The 21,749-nt window shown below is 43.8% G+C and overlaps 1 protein-coding gene across 1 annotated transcript in view; it reads right to left on the reverse strand.

Annotated features, from left to right (window-relative positions):
• Window positions 1-839: 839 nt before the first annotated feature.
• The window catches only part of LOC120921206 (matrix metalloproteinase-18-like), an 85,221-nt gene continuing 64,311 nt past the window's right edge, over window positions 840-21,749 (reverse strand). The window contains exons 6-8 of the mRNA XM_040333929.1: window positions 20,000-20,166; window positions 10,447-10,618; window positions 840-1,148 (exon numbers count right to left, since the gene is read on the reverse strand). Coding sequence (XP_040189863.1) covers window positions 898-1,148; window positions 10,447-10,618; window positions 20,000-20,166 — 590 coding nt within the window. The 3' untranslated portion in view covers window positions 840-897. The remainder of the gene's footprint in view (window positions 1,149-10,446; window positions 10,619-19,999; window positions 20,167-21,749) is intronic.

The raw sequence follows: 21,749 nt of genomic DNA on the forward strand, positions 1-21,749 counted from the left end.
CATGGATTTAATTTTTTTTTCTTTCAGCACATGATTAGAGCTCTAATTGGCTTCAAAAAGGGTGTGCACTGCATCCCGAGCCCACCCAGTTATGTGACATTAGTGAATTAATATTCACTAATGTCTTCCTGTTTCTCCTCCCAGCCAATCAGGAAGTGGATCCTGAGACCTGATTGGCTGGGAGACCTAAGACCCGATTGGACACGAGTCCTGATTGGATGGGAGGACTCAGAAGGAGATGTAGGGGGGAAGCTGCCAAAGCCACGACCTGGATGGGGTAAGTGCAGGGCTGGCAGGCGGCGACAGGCAAGTGAAGCGCCGATTGATCTATCGCCGGCGTGGGGGGTGATTGGCTGAGGGGTGAGTGGGTGGCTGAGGGGGGCCGCCCCCCCCAAGAATATTGAGCGCCAGCTGCCACTGCTCTGTATCCTTTCTTTTGTTCCTGTGCCGTGTGTGGAAGGGGGTATGTCCCTTTCCTCCAATCTCTGTGTATAATCTGAGGCTATTCACCTCACTGGGTATGAGTGGGTTTACAACTACTTTAAGTATCATCAAGCTGTGTTCCTCAATGGGCAATGGAGAAAATAGAATTTTCTATTAGATAAATAGATAAATCATTTTCTTGGAGCCCACTCCAAGGCACAGCTCTCTTTTCTCATTTCCATTTGAACAGTTATGAGGTGGGAAAAGCTTAAAGAAGCAGGCCTTCAGTTTTTATGTGACTGGTGTCCATTTCTCCTGAAAATGGCAGTATAACCCCTTATCGTTAAACTGTGTCTCTTAGTGTACTCGGAGTCTTGGCACTTATAGCTTCAACAAATAAAGTACAATTACATTGGTTAGTAACTATAAAGACATTGATTATTAATGAACAGAGGATCATGGCTACAGGCCGTACTATTGCTTAGGAGACTCACACACAAGCAGTAGGTCCAATTTTTTAGCTTGGTGAATGTTGCCATATACCCGATTCTGTGAATAGGTGAGCATGAGAATTTTCTGGAACTTTTTTTTTCCAATGAGGTACATCTCATTCTTCAGACTCAGTGCAGCAGTAATTGGTAGCTTGACCCCAACCCAGTCTTCTTCCAGTGACTCTGGACTTGTACTATTTCCAATTTCTGGGTCATACAAGAAGTATTTTTTTCCTGAGAAAAAGAATAATGGTTTAAAAACAAAACACAGAACTGCTATCATGCCCCAACAAAAATGGTTATTCTTGATACAAAAGCAACCTACAAGCATGCAATCAAGGGAGCCAAAGGGACTAAATAGTGCATAAACCACCTGGTATGCATAACCCTGGTCCGTCTACCACTGCAAGGACTGGGCTGTCAGTGGTTCTGCGACCACTTGCACATAGCTGCCAGCACTGAGGTCTTTCTCCCCCTCCTTGGCCCCAGTGCACAGTGCGTCAGAAGCAGCTGTAGGAGGAGAGGAGATGGAGAGGACACAGGGACTGCCTGGGACTATAGGAAATGTAGTCCTCTGGAGACATCTTGCTATTAAGCGAAGAATGTGATTGGACAGGGATCTTCAGTAGGAGAAAAAGGAGAGAGTATCATAGGGAATGTGAGAGGTGACCATTGTTTTCCAGCTGCTGTGTTGGAGACCTGCCTTTATGGTTCTCCCTACTTTCAGAGCAAGTGACTTGGCTGCCACATCTGCACAGAGGTCACAGCTGCCAGAGAGCGTTGCGGACCGCTTCCGCGGATAAATCCTCTCGAGGATTTCAGCAGATTTTAATGCGATGGAGTGTACTCACCATCGCATTGAAATCCGCGCCGAAATCCTCTGGTGATGACGTGTTGCGCCGTCGCCGCGATTATGACGCGGCGACGGGCGCGACGCTGTCATATAAGGAATTCCACGCATGCGTTGAATCATTGCGACGCATGCGGGGGATCCCTTCGGACTGATGGATTCGGTGAGTCTGTACAGACCAGCGGATCCATCCGTTGGGATGGACTTCAGCAGATGGATTTGTTGAGCATGTCAGCAAATATTCATCTGCTGGAAATCCATCCCAGGGGAGATTTATCCGCGGATAAAGATCCGCTGGCGTGTACACACCATAAGATCTATCCGCTGAAACCCATTTGCTGGGATTTATCTGCGGATGGATTCTATGGTGTGTACGGGGCCTTAGACTTGTTAGAAATATTTCCCAAATATATCCTCTGAATTTAGACTTGGTGTGTCAGAGAGTGTGGCATTGTGAAAAAGTCGCTGTTATCTGGAATCAGAGGACCTAAACGTCAGTGGCTTTGTTTGGGGTAAGCTCTACATATGCGTTAGTTAGAGAATATATTTATAATATGACATTGTGAAAGGAGAACTCATTAAGTGGAGGTACATTTGCCTATGGTCCAAGCATTGGATTCTACCTGGTGTTTGTTCTGGTCAGGTCAGGTGTAGGCAGGTGGCAGTGCCCTTTTATGTGTCGGTGTGGGTGGAGCCCTGGGCAGAAGGTGGAGAAGAAATAGCTACCCCTGAGTTGCAGCATGTAGGTCTGTAGCCTGAAATGTAATAGGCCTTCTCAGCCTGGGCTGAGGTAGAGACTCCCATGTGAGGACCCGCTGCTGGGGAACTAATGAAAAAGCATTAGGAAAGATAACTGGACTGTGTTTATGGCAATGAAGTGTTCTGCGCTATAACAGAGAGACAGAGTGAAGATGTAGATCTTTTGTGCCAATTTGTTGTTCAGTACAGCGTTGAAAATGCATCTGTATTGAAATTCTCTATTATGTGAGGAATATTTTGGCAGGGCAAAAGGGGCAGCTAACCTGGCCCCCATTATTGTTGTGGGGCCCAAAGCAGCTAGCTCATACTTGCCAACTATCACAGTTTAAATTCCCTTATCCCTTGAAGTGTTAGTCCCGTGCTATGTCCTGATATCTCAGTGTGAAAGTTCTGTTGCTGCTGCCCAGCTCTGCCCTACTACCATGTACAGATGCCTCACCTGCAGACCCTGTGTTTACATGTAAATAACCTGCATTGATATGTAAGTAGCGGCTGCATTAATATGTAAATATTAATGCTATTAATATATTAATATTAATACATTTCAGCCAATGCATGAGGGTGTCATTAACATTTAATGACACTGCTTTGTATCTGCTAAAGGGCACCACATTTCTGTGGTGTCAGGAAAGTGATTTTGCATGTATGCCCGACACACACAAATGTGAACACAGGCTAAATGTCTCAGTTACATTGGTGGTCAGTGTAAATCTTCTCATTACAATAGGGCTTGGTGTACAATCCTTTCATTTACACTAGTGGCCAGTGTAAAGGCCCCCCTTACATTGGTGGCATTGTAAATCCCTCTTTACATTGGTGGTTACTGTGAATGCTCCCATTAAATTAGTGGTCAGTGTAAATCCCCCTTACATTGGTGGCCAGTGTAAAAACTCCTCTTTATATTGGTAATCGCTAAAAAATCCAAACTTGCATTTGTGGTCAGTTTCTAACCCTCCCCTACATTGGTTGTCCATGTAAAAGCTAAATTAATGGTTAGTGTAAATCCCCCTTACATTGGTGGCCAGTGTAGAAATCCCCCTTTATTTGCTGTTGATGTAAAATCCCCCATTTTGTCAGTGTAAATTCTTCATAACCATGGTGATCAGTGTACATTTCCATTTACAGTACATTGGTGGTAAGTGCAGAATTTCCCTTACACTGATGGTCAGTGTAAATCCCCCTTTACATTGGTGGTCAGTATAAATCCCCCCTAACATTGGTGGTCAGTACAAACCTCGACAATGGTTGTCAGTGTAAATTCCCCCTTACATGGAGGTCATTGTATATTCCCCCTGGTGGTTGGTGTAAATGCTCTTATTACATTGGTGTCAGTGTAGAAATCCCTCTTTTCTATTGGTAGGTGGTGTAAAATCTCCTGTTACATGGCAGTCAGTGCAAATTCCCCCTTACATTGGTGGTCATTGTATATTACCCATTACATTGGTAGAATCCCCCACTATATACTTGACAAAGATTTCCAGCTTTGCTCTACATGATTCAGAATTTGCCACAGTGTACTGCCTCCTAACTAATACCATCCCCCCACCACTGCCACTGATCCCATCAACCCCCCAGCATTGCCAGTGATTACACCCCCTCCCTAGAATTGCCACTAATCCCAGGAGTCCTAGGATTCCTAGAAGTTTTCTGTCAATTGATGAGTTCCCTCACCTCCCCAGTCCATGGCGTGCAGGCAGTGTGGAGATGATTTGCTGTAACCTGTAGCAACCAATCAGTGATCAGTAATGCTGTGCACTAACCTCTTGCAACCAATCATTGAGTGGTAAGGATATACAGTAACCTCTAGGAACCAATTAGTGAAAAGTTATAATTAGCCATTATCTTTCAATGGTGAATGGGAGAGTGTCTGTGGACTACCCCATATGACCAGAGAGTGGCGGTGGCTGACTGTAGGAAGACCATATATTGTATAGTGTATATGCTTTTTAATACTCTCAGGTATGCGGTAACAAAACATTGAGCCATTATACTTTTTGATGGAGTTTGATTGTACTTTATGTCTATAATATTTCTTATTCTAGTGTGTGGCTGTAATATATTCCTGAAGAAGTGGGCTTTGCCCCATGTAATGCAAACTGCGTCGGGAAGATACAGCAAGTTCCTTATCCCCTACTGCAGTGGGGTTGATGAGTATCAGCACTAGGAGAAGCACTACATTGCTGCGTTTTTTCTTGTCTATTATTATAGCACACTTGTTTTCTATGTTCCTATATTTTATTCTGTACTAATAAATCTTCTTGTTAAATTTTTACCCATTGGTACCATTAATGTCCTTTCAATTTTCGTGTGATAGGGTTTTTCGTGCAGTCTAATTATCAGGATGAGGTATCGGACAATTCTTCTCCATTTCTTGAGGGTTCTCTGCTAAGCCCTCCTCCTAACCCTTTCTTATTTATTACTGGTCTGGGTGGCAAACACCATAGGGAGTTGGGGCCAAATTCACGTACAGCGGGCGCAGCGTAACGTAACCGGTTTACGTTACACCGCCGCAATTTTTCCGAGTTAGTGCCCGATCCACAAAGCACTTACCTGGAAATTTGCGGCGGTGTATCGAAAACAGGTCCGGCGCAAGGCGACCCAATTCAAATGGGGCGGGTACCATTTAAATTAGGCACGCTTCCTTGCCGGACGTACTGCGCATGCTCCCGTCGCAAATTTCCCGACGTGCTTTGCGCGAAACTACGACGCGCCGACGTTTTGTGAATCGCGACGTGAAAAAAGATTTACGCCGAGAAAAATAAAAGATTTAAAAAAAATTCAAAAGCGACACGGGAAAGACAGGCATACTTTAACATGGTGGAGTACTTTTACACCATGTTAAAGGTGCCCTATCTTTGCGACAGAAATCTAACACTCGCGACGACTTAACGACGGGGAAAATCTTCGTGGATCGCCGAAACTCCTAATTTGCATACCCGACGCTGGTTTACGACGCAAACTCCCCCCAGCGGCGGCCGCGGTACTGCATCCTAAGATCCGACAGTGTAAGTCCATTACACCTTTCGGATCTTCTGCCTATCTATGCGTAACTGATTCTATGAATCAGTCGCATAGTTAGAAACAGAGATACGACGGCGTATCAGGAGATACGCCGTCGTATCTCTTTTGTGAATCTGGCCCTTTTTTTTTAGCAATCAGACATTTTTATTGCCTGTGTTGTTGTTTGTCTATTGTTTCATTGCACTCCTCCTCTTTTCTCCCCCTTCTCTTCCAGGTGTTCCCCTTTTTCTCTCTTTCACCCTCCCCTTTTTGTCATAGTGGCTGGTCCTTCACCATGATAGACTACCAGGGTACACATTGGAAAAGATTTAGGTCCAAACTATAGACCCAAAACATTAAGGATAACAAGGCAGATGTAGACATTATTTTTTTTTCTTTGCTTTAAAAAGGCTTTTGGAAATCAAATCCACCAAATATTGGCATATCTTTTATTTGGAAAAGTACTTGGAGGAGAATATAAGTACAAATTTTTCCCAACTTCAAGATATTACCCGATGAATTCAAAATCAGGTGGGAGAACAATCTAAGTGCTCCCAGGGCATGATGCAACTCTTGATTGAGGAGTACCATAAAGATATTGCACAGTTAGATACAGAGATCAATGCACTATACTCCACTAACAAGCAAATAACCCCCATAGTACTTTTTCAAGTAAGCATGCAGAGCTTAAAGCCCACACAGAAAAATGTAATGTTAAGATTTTTAAAGACATTCAAACATTTAAATGGTCTACACAGAACAACAGTACAAGAAATAAAAAAACTCATGAGACAATTGTAACTGATGATGACAATGTTGTTTCTGATGCATCTTCTCACACCTCTATTTCTTCTCCACAGCAATCTCGTGGTGGTTGGTCTATACAGTGACTTCACTAGGATTGGTGTCACCTGGTGCGGTAAAACATGGTCTCAAAAGGGGAAGCTCCGCTTGTCTGCCTCCTACCTACTTGATGTCTGTTTACCTGCACTGTCTCCATTGTAGGGGCCCCAGAGCATTACTTTGCCCACGGGCCCATGATGCTATTAAGATGGTCCTGCAGGCAGGGACCAGTACTACACCCAAGGGCGTAATTTTTCCAGCTGATGGCCTGGTTAGTGAGCGCCAGATCTCAAAATGTTAAGGCTGCTCAGAAAGAGTGATGAGTACCCTGCTTCTGAGCAGAAAACCAGTGACTAAAAAGATTTACTCAAACATTTGGAAGACTTTCTGTTCCTGGGAAAAAGAAAGGAAGATGACCTCCACCTGGCTGGCAGGACCGACGATATTACTAGGGCGCAGCCATGGCCAGTTGTTGCTGGGTCCAACCCCCCCCCTCCTCCAGCATCTCCTGCCCAAATACCCAGTCAGCATATTTGGATTTCCCCTTTAAATGGGCCTTGTCTTACATTAAAGCGGAACTCCCACTACATTTAACAATTGAATCTAAATATGTGTCTCATGAGGCAATCACGTTGTATAAGTCAGTTCACTTACTGTATTTAAATTATCTGCCGATCTCCCGAATAAAGTTATAAAGACACTTTATAAAAATGTTCTCCGCGGTTCTCACCCGCCTCGTTGTGATGACAACGAAAAAAAAAAAAACAGTGTAAGCAGCCGGAAGATACGATACTTCCGCTCTACGAAATACCGCGATAACTCGCAGCAAGCCACCGCATTGACTCATTGGAGCAATGACAAAAGCTCCCAGGAGACACTGCAGTAAAGGGAAATGACGCACTGCCTGCACAGTACCCGCAGCTAACAGAGACAGGAAGGAGGTGACAAATAACAATAGCACAGGTACTGTAAAAAAAAAAAAAAAAAGGGCAGTTTCTCATTGCAATCGCGGCTGCTATGGTTTTAACGTGAAGTGTCAAAATAGGTTGAAGCTCTTTCAGAACTGGAAGCACAGATTGTTCTCTTGGTTCGGGCGCTGTGGCATAGTGAAAATGAACATCATGCCTCGGCTGCTACACCACCTTCAGGCACTCCCCATACGGATCCCTGCCTCTTTCCTCAGGGTGGTGAATAGGACTTTGGTCGCATTTGTGTGGGCCCAGAAACCCCCCCCCCGGCTGGTGCAGTCCATCCTTTGGCTCCCCAAATTGAGGGGAGGTATCGCCTTGCCTTATGCTGCTCTTTATCATACGGCATGCCACCTATCTCAGATCCTGGACTGGTGTCGCCATGGCACTCTGAAGCAATGTGTACAAATTGAGCATGCTTTAACAGGGATCCGGTTGGAGTCTGGTGCGCTGACCTGGTGCCAGAAGCCCCTACCAAACTGTATTTTTCACCATCCCACGGTGGGGGAAACATGGCAGATTGCTTGAAAGGCCTTTCGCAACTCCTCGGTCGCACCGCGGTGGGGGAAACATGGCAGATTGCTTGAAAGGCCTTTTGCAACTCCTCGGTCGCACCGCATCCCTCTCCGCTCAGCACCATTGTTGACAACCTGGCCTTCACTCCGGGACTCGTGGACTCTAGATTTAGTGGATTGGTGGAGGTCGACAGGTCACAAGCCCGACACTTTCTTGTCAATGGCCAGTGGAGGAATAGGCAACAAATTATGGAGGACCCTGCCCTGATGGGGCTCTCTTTCTGGCAAAAAGTGCAACTGATTCACCTAATTGGCTCCCTCCCCTCCCCATGGGCTTTTGGAAGACAACTGACCTCTTTTGAACTGTTGAAAAGAGGCTTCTACAGAAACCCAATCAGGCCTATAATAGCTGAAATGCATCTGGCTAGTTAGTTGCGATGCTACATAGTATTTTTGAAAGTCTGGGACCCCCATGCTCCCTCCGATCTTTGGGAGCATCCATTGTATCTTGAGGCAGCCTACTGCCCTTAGATCCCCAAATATAGCAAAACATTTTAGTTTGAACCTGCTGAATTGCTGCTAATGGTACCGAAATAGGTAAGGTTCTGAAGTAATATAACAATTTAGGTAATACTGTCATCTTGACAAATACAATTCTTCCCATCCATGAGAGTCACATCAGACCACATCCTTGTATGGGGGCGGTGGACACAATTATGTTTCACCTGTGGTGCTTATATTGGTCCAGCAGTGCACCAACACCTTTGCAGCCATTGTGCTATATGCTGGGTGTTTGGTGTGCTCCTGTACCTTTAAGGAGGGGTGGCTCCCCTTCAGTCCACCTGCCCCTATCTATCCATTAAAATGCATGTGCCTCCACTGTGGGGACGCTCATTGTTTAGTGTTAGGACCACAGATTACAGGGTGCCTTGGCGCGGCTCTGTGGCTCACGCATGCGTTTGCAAATGCGTGCGGACAAAACCCCTGTATTTAACGCATACTGTTAGACAGGTTAATCGGTTGTTCTGCAGGCTGGTCGGTAAGGAGGCTTGATTTTTCCCTGGGCATTCCCCAGATTTTGTTGTTATCCACATCCTCATATGCTCTATTAGTTTATTGAACAAGGTAGGGTAGTTTGCCATATCAGCCTAGAAGCTAAAGCAAATTCGGTAAAGTCATGTGAGGGAATGTAATAAACAGCAATAAATCTTCCACAAAGAGTGCACATTTATGATTTTTTGCACCTGCTTGCTATTCCCAGAATATTAGTGGCTAATTGCTATTGTCAGAGTCTCTATAGCCATTTAAAAAGGAGGGGAGAAAAGTGGGCAAACATGTCTGGTTCCAGAGAAAATAACAAGCGAGTCTGACCAAGACAGGGAGTTAAAGGCTTAACATATGTTGAGTGACAATAACAGCCCATAACTAGTGGCCTCTTCATCTCAGGAGGAGTAAAAAAGGGAGATTTAATCTATTGCCCGACGCACCTGATATGCTGTTTGTCTGTGAGGAAGGATCCCAACTTGATCCATATGTATGCAACGAGATCAAAAAGCCAACATTCAATTCGCTAATATTTTTGTGAATAACTTCAAATCATTATTAATTACCAAGATTGGTCTATAGTTTGCTACATCACTCAGATCTTTGTGGGGTTTCGGAATATGCGTAATGAATGCCATATTGGAGTCGTTATCCATCGGTCCCCCCTTCTGGATGGCATTAAAGTATTGTGTTAAAGGGGGAGCCAGGAGAGCCACACATTTTTTGTAGAAAAGGGCCATGAAGCCATTGTCCGCACCCATCAGAAGAGTACCCTTAAAATGGGGAGAAAACATTTGGAACAGTGTCTAAAAAAAGTTAAATTGGTCAGATTTTGTTGCATGATACGTGAAAAGGGTCACCCTCCAGAAACCCTTTCACCAGTAAGGCCCCTTTCACATTGAGGCGTTTTTCATGCGGTACAGCGCTAAAAATAGCGCTGCTATACCGCATGAAAAACTCATGCCCTACAGGCTTCAATGTGAAAGCCCGAAGGCTTTCACACTGAAGCGCTGTGGTAGCAGGACCGAACCAAAAGTCCTGCTAGCCGCATCTTTGGAGCGGTATAGGAGCGGGGTGTTTACCGCTCCTATACCGCGCCTTCCCATTGAAATCAATGGGAAACCGCGGTAATACCGCCCGCAATGCGCCTCTGCAGAGGCGCATTGCGGGCGGTATTAACCCTTTTTCGGCCGCCCAACAGGGGTTAAAACCGCACCGCTAGCGCCAGAATATCGCGGTAAATACGACGGTATATCGGCGCTAAAAATAGCGCTGCTATACCGTCACCGCACCTCCACTGCCCAATGTGAAAGGGGCCTAAGTATCTACCCTCTGGATCTTTAAGAAAAAGTGCATAAATATTTCATGCACGAGTCATGCAGTTTGGTAAGATCAGCCTAACATAATAAAAAATTCAGAGGTCTGCTGTACCACGTCACAAATCAAATATCTGTTACTAACAAACATTGCATCTCTATAGTATATGAAAAACAGTTTGAATTATATCTTTAAAGCTGCACACCATTTATGACGTCACAAAAATTTAATTTTACCTTTGATAAAGAATATCCTTTCTTCACGAATAACTTTGCCTCCTTTAGCTACAATGGCAGGCTGAGTGAATGCAGCATCTACATTGTTTGGAATACCAGGAAATCCTTCTTTTATCAATTTTGGATAGCCAGGTTCAATTTTGTCATTTTCATACTTCCAATATTTAGATTCCTGTACAGCCAGTACAAATGATAGTTAGATTCTGGCAAAATTAATTCTGGCAAATTATACTAATAGGAGAAATAGGAGAAAACAAAAAGGAATACAAAAAGCTAACATTTTTAATAACTTAAAGCGGACCTTCAGTATTTTTTTTTCCAGCTTTCTCTCTAATAAATCTTCTGCCCTCCTTGTTTTAACTTTGGATAGTAAAACATTTTCTTCTGCCAGTAAATACCTTATACAGCCCACTTCCTGTTTCTTGTCTGGTCATTAGCCTATGACATCATGCACAGCTCCAGGGCCGGATTAACAATGGGGCTGATGGAGCTGCAGCTCCAGGCCCCTTTCTCAAGATAGGCCCATTTGCCAAAAAAAAAAAAAAAAAAAAAAATTTTTTTTTTTTAAGAATTTTTTTTTCTAAGATCGAATTTGGGGGGTTGTAGCTCGATGATCAGAGGTCACAGAAACCCCACATTTGGGGGTAGGCATGGGAAGAGCTACCCCACAACTGGTCAAAATATGGGACGGCTATCATTTATGGTTCCGGAGATACAGGCCTGCTTGCACAGCCTGTCAGAAGCTACATTCAGAGCGGCCAATATAAATACAAGCTGACACACTACAGCAGACTGATAGGATCACAGTGCTTATAATAATTATTTGTATATTACTCATGGTAATTAACCCCTTGCCACCCAGGCCAATTCTGACACTTCTCTACTACATGTAAAAATCATCATTTGTTTTTTGCTAGAAAATTACTCTATGGTGGTCTTTGCACTTTTTATGTTGCACGGTACAGAGCTGCACGATTCTGGCTAAAATGAGAATTGCAATTTTTTTGCTTAGAAGATAGATCATGATTCTCTCACGATTGTTGCGGCGTAACATCATCTTTCACATAAAAAAAAAAAAAAATGGGCTAACTTCACTGTTTTGTTTTTATGGTTTTTATTATTCATTGAAGTGGGAAAATGCAGTGTGACATAACATATTGCAGCAATAGCCATTGTATTCCCTAGAGTCTCTGCTAAAATATATATAATGTTTGGCAGTTCCAAGTAATTTTCTAGCAAATAATATTGCTTTCTAACTTAAGAAACAAGTGTTGGACTTTAAGTGGTTAAATTTAGTTACAATGTTAGTTAGTTACAATGTTTCATTTTGTTTACAAACTTCGCAGACTGCCCAGATTTTTTCTTTACACACAGAAGTTTATCCCTTTGATCTGAGAAGGAAGTGTTAGTTACAATGTTTCCTGTTAAAAACTTGGCAGACTGCCCAGATATTTTCTTTTGATAGCTGAAAGTCTCTCCACTTGTTATATGAAAGAATCAGCAAACTCTGCATTGAAGATCGTCAGGGGGGTTGAATTGAGATCACGATTTTTTTAACGATTAATTGTGCAGCTCTAGCACGGTATTTGCGCAGCAATTTTTCAAACATGTTTTTTTGGAAAAAAATGTTTCATTCATTAAAAAAACAGTTAGTTAGTTAAGTTAGCACAATTTTTTTTGGTATCCTAAGCGATGCTTTACATTTTTTTAGGTTACATGTTTAGAGTTACAGAGGAGGTCTAGTACTAGAATTATTGTTCTCGCTCTAACGATCGTGGCGTATGTAACCTGTGTGTATCTGGCTCTGATACTACCAGTGCCTACCCAGCCACTGACTAGTATCTCTCCCCAGCCTGTCCCCACACACCCTCTCACCTGCTGACCTGTGGATGGGGGAATCACTCCTGCAGTGTTATTGTGTCCTGCCAGTGCGTACAATGATCAGTGTTGCTAACTTTAGCTGGCAGCACTGATTGTTTTAAGAAAAAAAACAGGCTGGTTGTACTCAAGTTGATTAATAGATTGACTTGTGTAAAACCAGCTAGCCCATACATAGATTGACTATGGCTGGTCTCTGCATAATTGGCGTAATTTCAATCCATGTATGACCCGCTTAACCACTACTCAGTCACTAAATATCCTTCCACTCCTGTACATAGTGCTCACTGTCATACTCTCCACACTCCTCTCCTGTACATAGTGCCCACTGTCATACTCTCCACACTTCTCTCCTATACATAGTACCCACTGTCGCACCCTCCACACTCCTCTCCTGTACATACTGCTCACTGTCATACCCTCCACACTCCTCTCCTATACATAGTGCCCACTGTCATACCCTCCACACTCCTCTCCTATACATAGTGTTCACTGTCATACCCTCCACACTCCTCTCCTATACATAGAGCCCACTATCATACCGTCTACATTCCTCTCCTGTACATACTGCCCACTGTCATACCCTCCACACTCCTCTCCTGTACATACTGCCCCATCATACCCTCCACACTTCTCTCTGGTACGTACTACCCTCTGTCATACCCCCTCACTCTTCCTGTACATACTGCCCATTGTCATACCCTTCACACTCCTCTCCTGTACATAGTGCTTTTTTCCATACCCTTTGTACTCCTCTCCTGTACATAGTGCCCACTGTTAGACCCTCCACATTCCTCTCCCTCACCTGCACATACTTCCCACTTATATACCGTCCATACTCCTCCCCTATGTCGCTTACCCACAAAAACAGTTCTTTAAAATTATACTGAATATCCTCAATGTTACCAGCTCTAGAATGGACACACTTTTGTTAGTTCAACTAAAGGAAATATCAGTTCTCATATTTGTTCTGCCCCATTATTAGTACTCATTTAATTTTGTGATTACTACTATGATGTATAGAGGAACATCGGGGATCTCAGCTACTCTAAATATAGCACTTATATAAAAAAGTGGCCCTGAAAATATTTTTTAAATGTTGGCAACTGTGCACTTAGGCACTGCCCAAGGGCCACCGTCCACCGGGTCAGTAGGGGGCCCCATGAGAGGCTCCTGGGATCCTGTGATAATAAAGCGGTAGTAAACTTTCCTGACATTACTACTTTTTAGAGGCCCTGGGGTAGGTTATGCCACAACGTACAAGTATGCACAGCATATTAGCACATTAGTGTACACTTCAATTTTCAGACTGAGCCCTCCAGTGCTGCGATGAATCAGGCGGGGCCCGGGCGCTTCCATCTTCACCCGGTCTTCCTTCTGGGTTCTGTGCTTTTGGTCACTTGCCTTGGCTGGGCTGCGTTCATGTAATTCCCACGCATTTATTTATTACACCCCATTCACACCTCCGCGACAAAACGCCCGACGCCGGCCGCTCGTGCCGCTGGAGGGGAGAATTCCCATTGCTGTCTATGAGATGGTTCACATCTCATAGACGTCGTACACCTGCGGCATGAAAAAAAGTCCTGGACCTTTTTTTTCAGGCGGCATTGGCGTTCGGCCATACAAAGCAATAGGAAGGATTTGTAAAAAAAAAGTTACACTATTCGCGGCAAAATACGCCGCGTACGCGGCGTTACTTGTCGCGGAGGTGTGAATGCAGCCTAAAAGGCCCCACCAAAATCCTCAGCACCAGGCCCATGATGTTCTTAATCTGGCCCTGCACAGCTCTCTCTCTCACTCTTGTGAGAGTTTGCCAGGAAGGGAGGGGGGATGAGTCATAAGTGGGGCCATTGAGAGCTTTATGCCACTTACACACGATCATTTTTCAGCATGAAAGAAAACGTTGTTTTTCAGCATGTCTAAAAAACGAAGTTTTCCCAACTTTATCATTAAAACAACATTGCCCACACACCATCGTTTTTAAAAATTGATCTAGCAAAGCGCGGTGATGTACAACACGTACAACGGCACTTTAAAGGGGAAGTTCCATTCGCCTTTGAGCTGTTTTAGCTGATTCCGTGTTAGTAAAAGATGATTCGCGCTTTTTTGTCTGTTACAGCGTGATGAATGTGCTTACTTCATTATGAACGGTAGTTTTACCAGAACGAGCGCTCCTGTCTCATAACTTGCCTCTGAGCATGCGCGGGTTTTTAACGTCGTTTTAGCCCACACGCGATCATTTTTTACAACCCGAAAAACGACATTGTTTAAAACGACATTGTTTAAAAATGCAGCATGTTCGTAAAAAAAATTAGTCGTTTTTCAGAACCTGAAAAACGATGTGCAGCCCACACACGATCATTTTAAATGACGTTTTATAAAAACAATGTTTTTCGGGAGCTGTGGTGGCTCAACGCGATTGGCACTGCGCTGACAAGCCATTCACCTCTGCAGCTAGAGGTTCGGATCCCGGTCTCGGCTTCATGTGAATTGAGTTTGGTGGTCTCAGCCCGGCTCCCGGTGGGTGTGCTATGCGAGGTAAGCCTGCGCTTAGTACGCCCACCCCCCTCCCACAAAAACCACCACACCTACACACGCACTCTAAATTGGGTTAACACACTCACATTGACCACGCGGTCTCTAAAAGAGAGGCGAAGGACTAATGGGGCTGGTTGAGCGGGCTAATCCTCTCACTCCCTTATAGGGAGTCCCTCTGCCCCGTTGGGCTTCAAAGCGGAGCAGGTAGGGCGGGCTGTGTGGGAGGACCCCCTCACACACCCGCCATTGCCACCCGGGGCATGGAGAAAGGTGGCAGATTGCCTCTGGGGGAGGCCTGCCTACTCCCAACTCCTGCAGTCCGGCTCCTCTCTCGAGTACAAAAAAAAAACAGTAACACAAGATGAACAAAACTTAGCTTTGAAAAAAAGCTAAAAAAAAAAAATAAAAAAAAAAAAAAAATAAAAACAACGTTTTTTCATGCTGAAAAATTATCGTGTGTACGCAGCATAAGAGCTGGAGGTGTGCCTCTGCATGTCTGCATAAATACAGGAAGTGAACAGGCAGCAGCATCATCTGCCCACAGTTAAAATGACTGCAGCCAGACTTAATCTGATTGGAAGTAAATGTCAGAGCCTGAGTCAGCCACTCCCCTCCCCTTACTGCCCAGCATTCCAGTGAGCACTAGAGGGGCAGAGCAGTGGTGACTGACAGTGACTGACAGGCAGCATCATCTGCCCACAGTTAAAATGACTGCAGCCAGACTTAATCTGATTGGAAGTAAATGTCAGAGCCTGAGTCAGCCACTCCCCTCCCCTTACTGCCCAGCATTCCAGTGAGCACTAGAGGGGCAGAGCAGTGGTGACTGACAGTCAGCTGTTACGTAATGGCTCAGTTCTCGGGCTTAGAGCTGGCAATGGACAGCTGCAGTATTGCTCCAATGCTGCAGCAGGTACAGTATGTTTGTTTTGTTATTTTCCTTTAAGCAGTCTGATGTAAATCAGATTTTGTGCCACATTCAGGCTCCGTTCACATATATGCAAATTAGATGCGCTTTAAACCACATCAGATTTGTATGACATGTGAACCAAACCAGCTTTCTATGGAGCCGGTTCACATATCTGTGGTGCAGCAGCAGTGCGATTTCAGTGAGAATTTGAAAATAATCCTATGCATTTTCTGAGCACTGCAGTGTGATTCAGATGTAAATTCCAGGCTCATTGCTTTCTATGGGAACACATCTGAGTCGCACATGTCCTCAGTTTGGAATACAACTGAATAAAAATAGGGCACTTCGGGTCTGGTATGAATTTTATTGTGAACTCCACGCCAAAAAAATAAATAAAAAACTGTGTGGGATCCTCCCCAAAATCCATTCCAGACCCTTATCCGAGCATGCAGGAAAGGGTGGAGGAGTGAGTGCCCCCCCCTGAACCATAATAGGCCACATGCCCTCAACATGGAGGGGTGCTTTTGGGCAGGGGGAGTGGGGGAAAGGGCCCTTTCACACAACCCTTGCTGGTGGTTGTGGGGGGTCTGTGGACAGGGGGCTTTTTGGAACCTGGAAGCCCCCTTTAAAAAAGGGGCCCCCAGATCCTGCCCTCCCCATGTGAATGGGTATAGGGTACACTGCACCCCTATTCATTCACCAAAAAAAAGTGTCAAAAATATATAAAAACAGACAGTTTTTTAAAATTACTTTATTAAAAAACAAAAAACATCTCCCCAGTATAGATGCAGTGTCAAAAACGAACGCCGCCGACCTGGCACCCTTCGCTGGCTCCCGCCGTCTGTATGCTCCACCGTCTGACTGTTCTTAAACAGCTAAGGGACGTGGGCCACCCGGCTACATCACTAGGTGACCCCACCCTTATGACATCCACCGGTGCAGGCTGGGTCAATGATATAAATGGTCCGGGTGGCCCAGTTATGTCATGGGGGCCCGCCCCTTAGCTATTTAAGAACTGTCAGATGGCAGAGCGAGAAGAAGGCAGGAGCAGATCTTTTTTTCTTTTTTTTGGGGGGTGGCGGCAGAGTTCATCGTGATTGACACTGGATCTATTTCAAGAAGGCATTGTTTTTGTTTTTCTTAAAGGATAATGCCAAAAACTGCCTGTGTTTTTATTTCTTTGTGACACTTTGTTTGGTGAATGAGTAGGGGTACAATGTACACCCTACTCATTCACATGGGGGAGGTAAGCCCCCTACCTGCAGACCCCCACAATCACTGACCAAGTTTGTGGGGAAGAGGCCCTTGTCCCCATCAACATGGGGGCAGAGCCCCTCTGCACCAAAGCACCCCTCCATGTTAAGGGCATGTGGCCTGGTATGGTTCGGGGGGGGGGGGGGCGCTTGCTCGTGCCTGTCCTTTCCAGACTGAATGTGCAAGTTTGATATGGATTTTGGGAGGACCCCCACACCATTTTTTTTGGGTGTGGGGTTCTCCTAAAGGATAAGTTCATCTTTTTGGGCAGAATTTCACTTTTCATAAGCATTTTCCAATGCCATCCCTGGCCCAGCCATCCCAATGTGCTTTTCTTTTACTTGCCTTAGCCACAGAAGGTTTAAAATCTTGTCAGATTTTTTGTATTTTTAAAAAAAAATTCAGATTTCATCACTTCCTTGTTGCATCAGAGAAGAGGGTGTGATAGGGTGTGTTCACCACTCGACTCCCTCATAATACTACCTTCCACCCACTTCCTATACAATCTGATCGTATAATCTCCTTTAGATCTACAATCAGCTATGTAGTACCAGGGTCTGTCTGATTTGATACAAATTGAATGGATAGTTCAGGTGTGTCCACCTATTCCATAGTTGTGGTAAATCTAAAGGAAATTGTACAGAGATTGTACAATCAGCTGCTTAGTGTGTGGACATCTTTATACAAGTATATATAGCATATGAGGGAGTGGATGGAGACACTTAGGCCGCATACACACGGTTGGTCAAAACCGATGAAAACAGACTGAAGGACCTTTTCATCGGACCAAACCGACCGTGTGTGGGCCCCATCGGTCAGTTATCCTTCGGTCAAAAAATTTAGAACTTGCTTTAAAATTGAACCGATGGACGCCTAACCGATAGGTCAAAATCGATGGTTAGTATGCAAAAGCATCGGTTAAAAATCCACGCATGCTCAGAATCAAGTCGACGCATGCTTGGAAGCATTGAACTTAGTTTTTTTCAGCACGTCGTACTGTTTTACGTCACCGCGTTCTGACCCGATCGGTTATTTAACCTATGGTGTGTAGGCACATCAGACCATCAGTCAGCTTCATCGGTCATCAGATGGACTGATCGTGTGTACAGGGCTTTAGTTGTCATGCATCAGTCACATCTCCACGTAGCGAAAACTTACATTCCCGAATGCGTTCATTTTGGAGCGTTTTTACTCGTCACACATAAGGCAGCCCATTCACTTAAATGGGCTGCCCTAGACGCAACAATCACACCAGAGAAGCTCCAAAACTTTTTTTGAAGCAGAGCATGGTGCATTACCACAGTTTTTGATGCGTTTGCTGTACTTGAGGTGCCTGTAACATGTAATGACAACACAGGCACAATGCACATTTGCAGCGTTTCTGAAACGCATTGGCAAAGTGCACACTTTCTGTGTGGTTGCCATGCATTTGGAAACACACAGATGTGAATAGAGCCCCATTGTTCTTGTGTTCTTGTGTAAACCATTTTCACTTTCAGACCCAACTCACCCCTAGAGTAGTGGGAGCACATGTTTTTTGGCTTGTTTTTCCAGTGACACATATGTATTTGGTGTAACTAATGACACTTAAAGGTCAAGTAGGTAATTTTAGGTGTTTAAATGTGGCCATATGATATACAATCTGAATGTACTGTCTCTCCCTTAAATTTTTCCAAAACCATATAATAGGAGGATATACCATTTTTTTTTTCCATTGTTGTGGGAATTTTATGAAGATGTATTTAATATGTATTGTCATAGTGTCACCCATTGTTGGTTCTCCTGCAGCCCGCTCTAAAGAGCTGACTGGGGCGGACTGAGACTGGTTGAGATAAACTTCCTGATTTGGAGAAGGGTGTTTGCGGAATGGGGTTGTCGGTCGGTGGAAGGGCCCCTGTGTGATGCACAGATATTCGCCTGTGGGATGCGTCCACAGTGCAACGCATTGTTGGTTTAGCGAATGTATGCTCTTGGCATCTCTCGGTGCCTAGTCAACACTGTATTGTGACGTGAGCATACACCTGCAGATAAGCTCCCCTCATCAGGTGTTCATTGGTTATTGTATTATTACTGTATCGTATTGTTATTGAATTATTACTGTATCGTATTGTTGTTGAATTATTACTGTATCATTATTATATTGTATTCATGTATTGTATGTATCTAAATATCCCTGTCGGAAGGGTTATCATATATTGTCACATCCATATATGGTCATTTGCTGTGTGGAGCCCCCATGCTGTGTCCTGACTTCCCATGGAGGAGGTCACATGCTGTGACATCACTTCCTATGGTCACACGCTGTGAACTCCTCCAATCAGCTGTGGTTTGTGAAAGCTTTTGTTATAATAAAACGACGCTGTGTGGGCGTCGGCAAACCAGTGATTGCTGGGAGCTATGATGAGAACAGACTGGTGGTCTCTTGACTTGAATGAATGGCAGATCGAATGAATGGTGAGTGAAACTTTTAGCTTAAAGATGGATTTTTTCACTTAGATGAAGTATGTGCTTATAGCACAAGGCAGAATGGTGGTGTGCTCTGCATACAACCAATTTTGCCACGTCACCATTGCCCACTATTCTTTGGTTTGCATCCAGCTGTCAGCGGATAACCAACAGCTGATAAGTCATTTCACATCTGAACTATATGTGGAAGTTGCAGCTGAAGAGCTGCTTTGGAAATTCACAGTGAAAACAGATGGGGAATTGACACTGGACATGTGTTAACCTAGCCTCAATTAGTGTTTGTTCAACTTGATTGCCCAGTGGTTGATCAAAAATAGTGGATTCGTCATTTGATTAATTTCAATGGAATTTTACATTGAAATTGAGATTAAACTGTCAGATTGCTACACTTTAGAATATCATTGGGGTTCATTGCTCCATCAAAGGTTTTTTGAGACCTGGTTAAAAGTGGTCATTGCCATTGTAAATTAGCCAGCAAATTAAAATGTAGCACTTTTATTAAATGAATACCTTGAAAAAGAAGATTTTTCCATCTTGATTGGCAACTGGGTTTTGCATCCTTATGGCAGCATCAATGGAAGCTGGGAGCTCTTTCCATTTAGACGATATCAGCTGTGGGTATTTTTTTTTTGGTGCCATTGGCAGTTTTCCATGGCTAAGTTCCCAGAAATATTCACCTATAAAAAATGTTGTCTGATGTTAAGGTCATTTGTACACCACAAATAATGTTATGTTACATTTTGGGGTACATGGGATACCCATAACTTGAAGAACTGTAAACTCCGAACGGCAAAAGAGGACCTGCTAATGTCTCTGGCTACCCTAATCCAAATATAGTACTGAGCTCCGACAGTGGGAGTAAAAGTGGAACAATAGCAAAGCAACAACGTTCAATACAATAGAGAATAAATGTACTCAAACGCTAGTATGAATATCCAAATATGGCAAGAATAGAAGATAAATAAATGAATCCAGCTGCAAACATTCAAAATAGTGTTCAGACACCATACAAAGATAATATTAAAAAAACAATAGTGCACTAATCTCAACCTCCTAATCTGGCTCAGTGGTGTTAATACACATCTGAACTATAAATAATATAAATAATTAAATAGTGACTAATAAATTCCTCCGTGCAATAATCAGATGAATGATGTAGTAATCCTCCAAGCCAAACAAATTCAAAGTTATTTTTACCACTTTCCTACCCACCCATCGTCAAATGATGTCCACAGATGGGATTTCCTGGGCTTCCCGGCTGTCTAGGGGGCACATCCGTTGAATTGCTCGGGACCCGGTGCGAGTGCCCGGCAGCTGCGATGTCCACCGGGCACCCGCGATTGCCCGCAATCACAGCAGGACTGTGGATCTGTGTGTGTAAACACACAGATCCATGTTCTGCCAGAGGTGAGGAGACCGATGTGTGTTCCCAGTACAGAGGAACACAGATCGGTCTCCTCCCCTTGTGAGTTCCCTCCCCCTACAGTTAGAATCAATCCCAGGGAACATATTTAACACCTTCAGCGCCCCCTAGTGTTAACCCCTTCCCTGCCAGTCACATTTATACAGTAATCAGTGCAGTTTTATACAGTAGCACTAATCGCTGTATAAATGTGAATGGTCCCAAAAATGTGTCAAAAGTGTCTGATATGTCTGTCGCAATGTCACGGTCACAATAAAAATAGCAGATCGCTGCCATTTCTAGTAAAAAAAAAAATGCAATAAATATATCCCCTATTTTGTAGACGCTATAACTTTTGCGCAAACCAATCAATATACGCTTATTGTGATTTTTTTTTACCAAAAATATGTAGAAGAATACGTATCGGCCTAAACTGTGGAATTTTTTTTTTTTCATTTTTGGGGGATATTTATTATAGCAAAAAGTAAAACATATTGCATTTTTTCAAAATTGTCATATTTTTGTTTATAGCTCAAAAAATAAAAACCACAGAGGTGATCAAATACCACCAAAAGAAAGCTCTGTTTGTGGTAAAAAAAAAAAAGGATGTCAATTTTGTTTGGGAACCACGTCGCACGACTGCGTAATTGTCAGTTAAAGCAAAGCAGTGCCGAATCGCAAAATGTGCTCTGGTAAGGAAGGGGGTAAATTCTTCTGGGGCTGAAGTGGTTAAGTTAAATAAAAAAAGTGCTGCTCCCCTTAGATAAGTAAGAATCACCTGAATAATTGTAAAGTGAGATAGGGGGCGCTATTTACTAGTTCATAATATAAAGTGTTAGAAAACCAGTGGTGTATCAT

This window comes from Rana temporaria, chromosome 13 (genome assembly GCF_905171775.1).
Source record: "Rana temporaria chromosome 13, aRanTem1.1, whole genome shotgun sequence".
Lineage (NCBI taxonomy): Eukaryota > Metazoa > Chordata > Amphibia > Anura > Ranidae > Rana > Rana temporaria.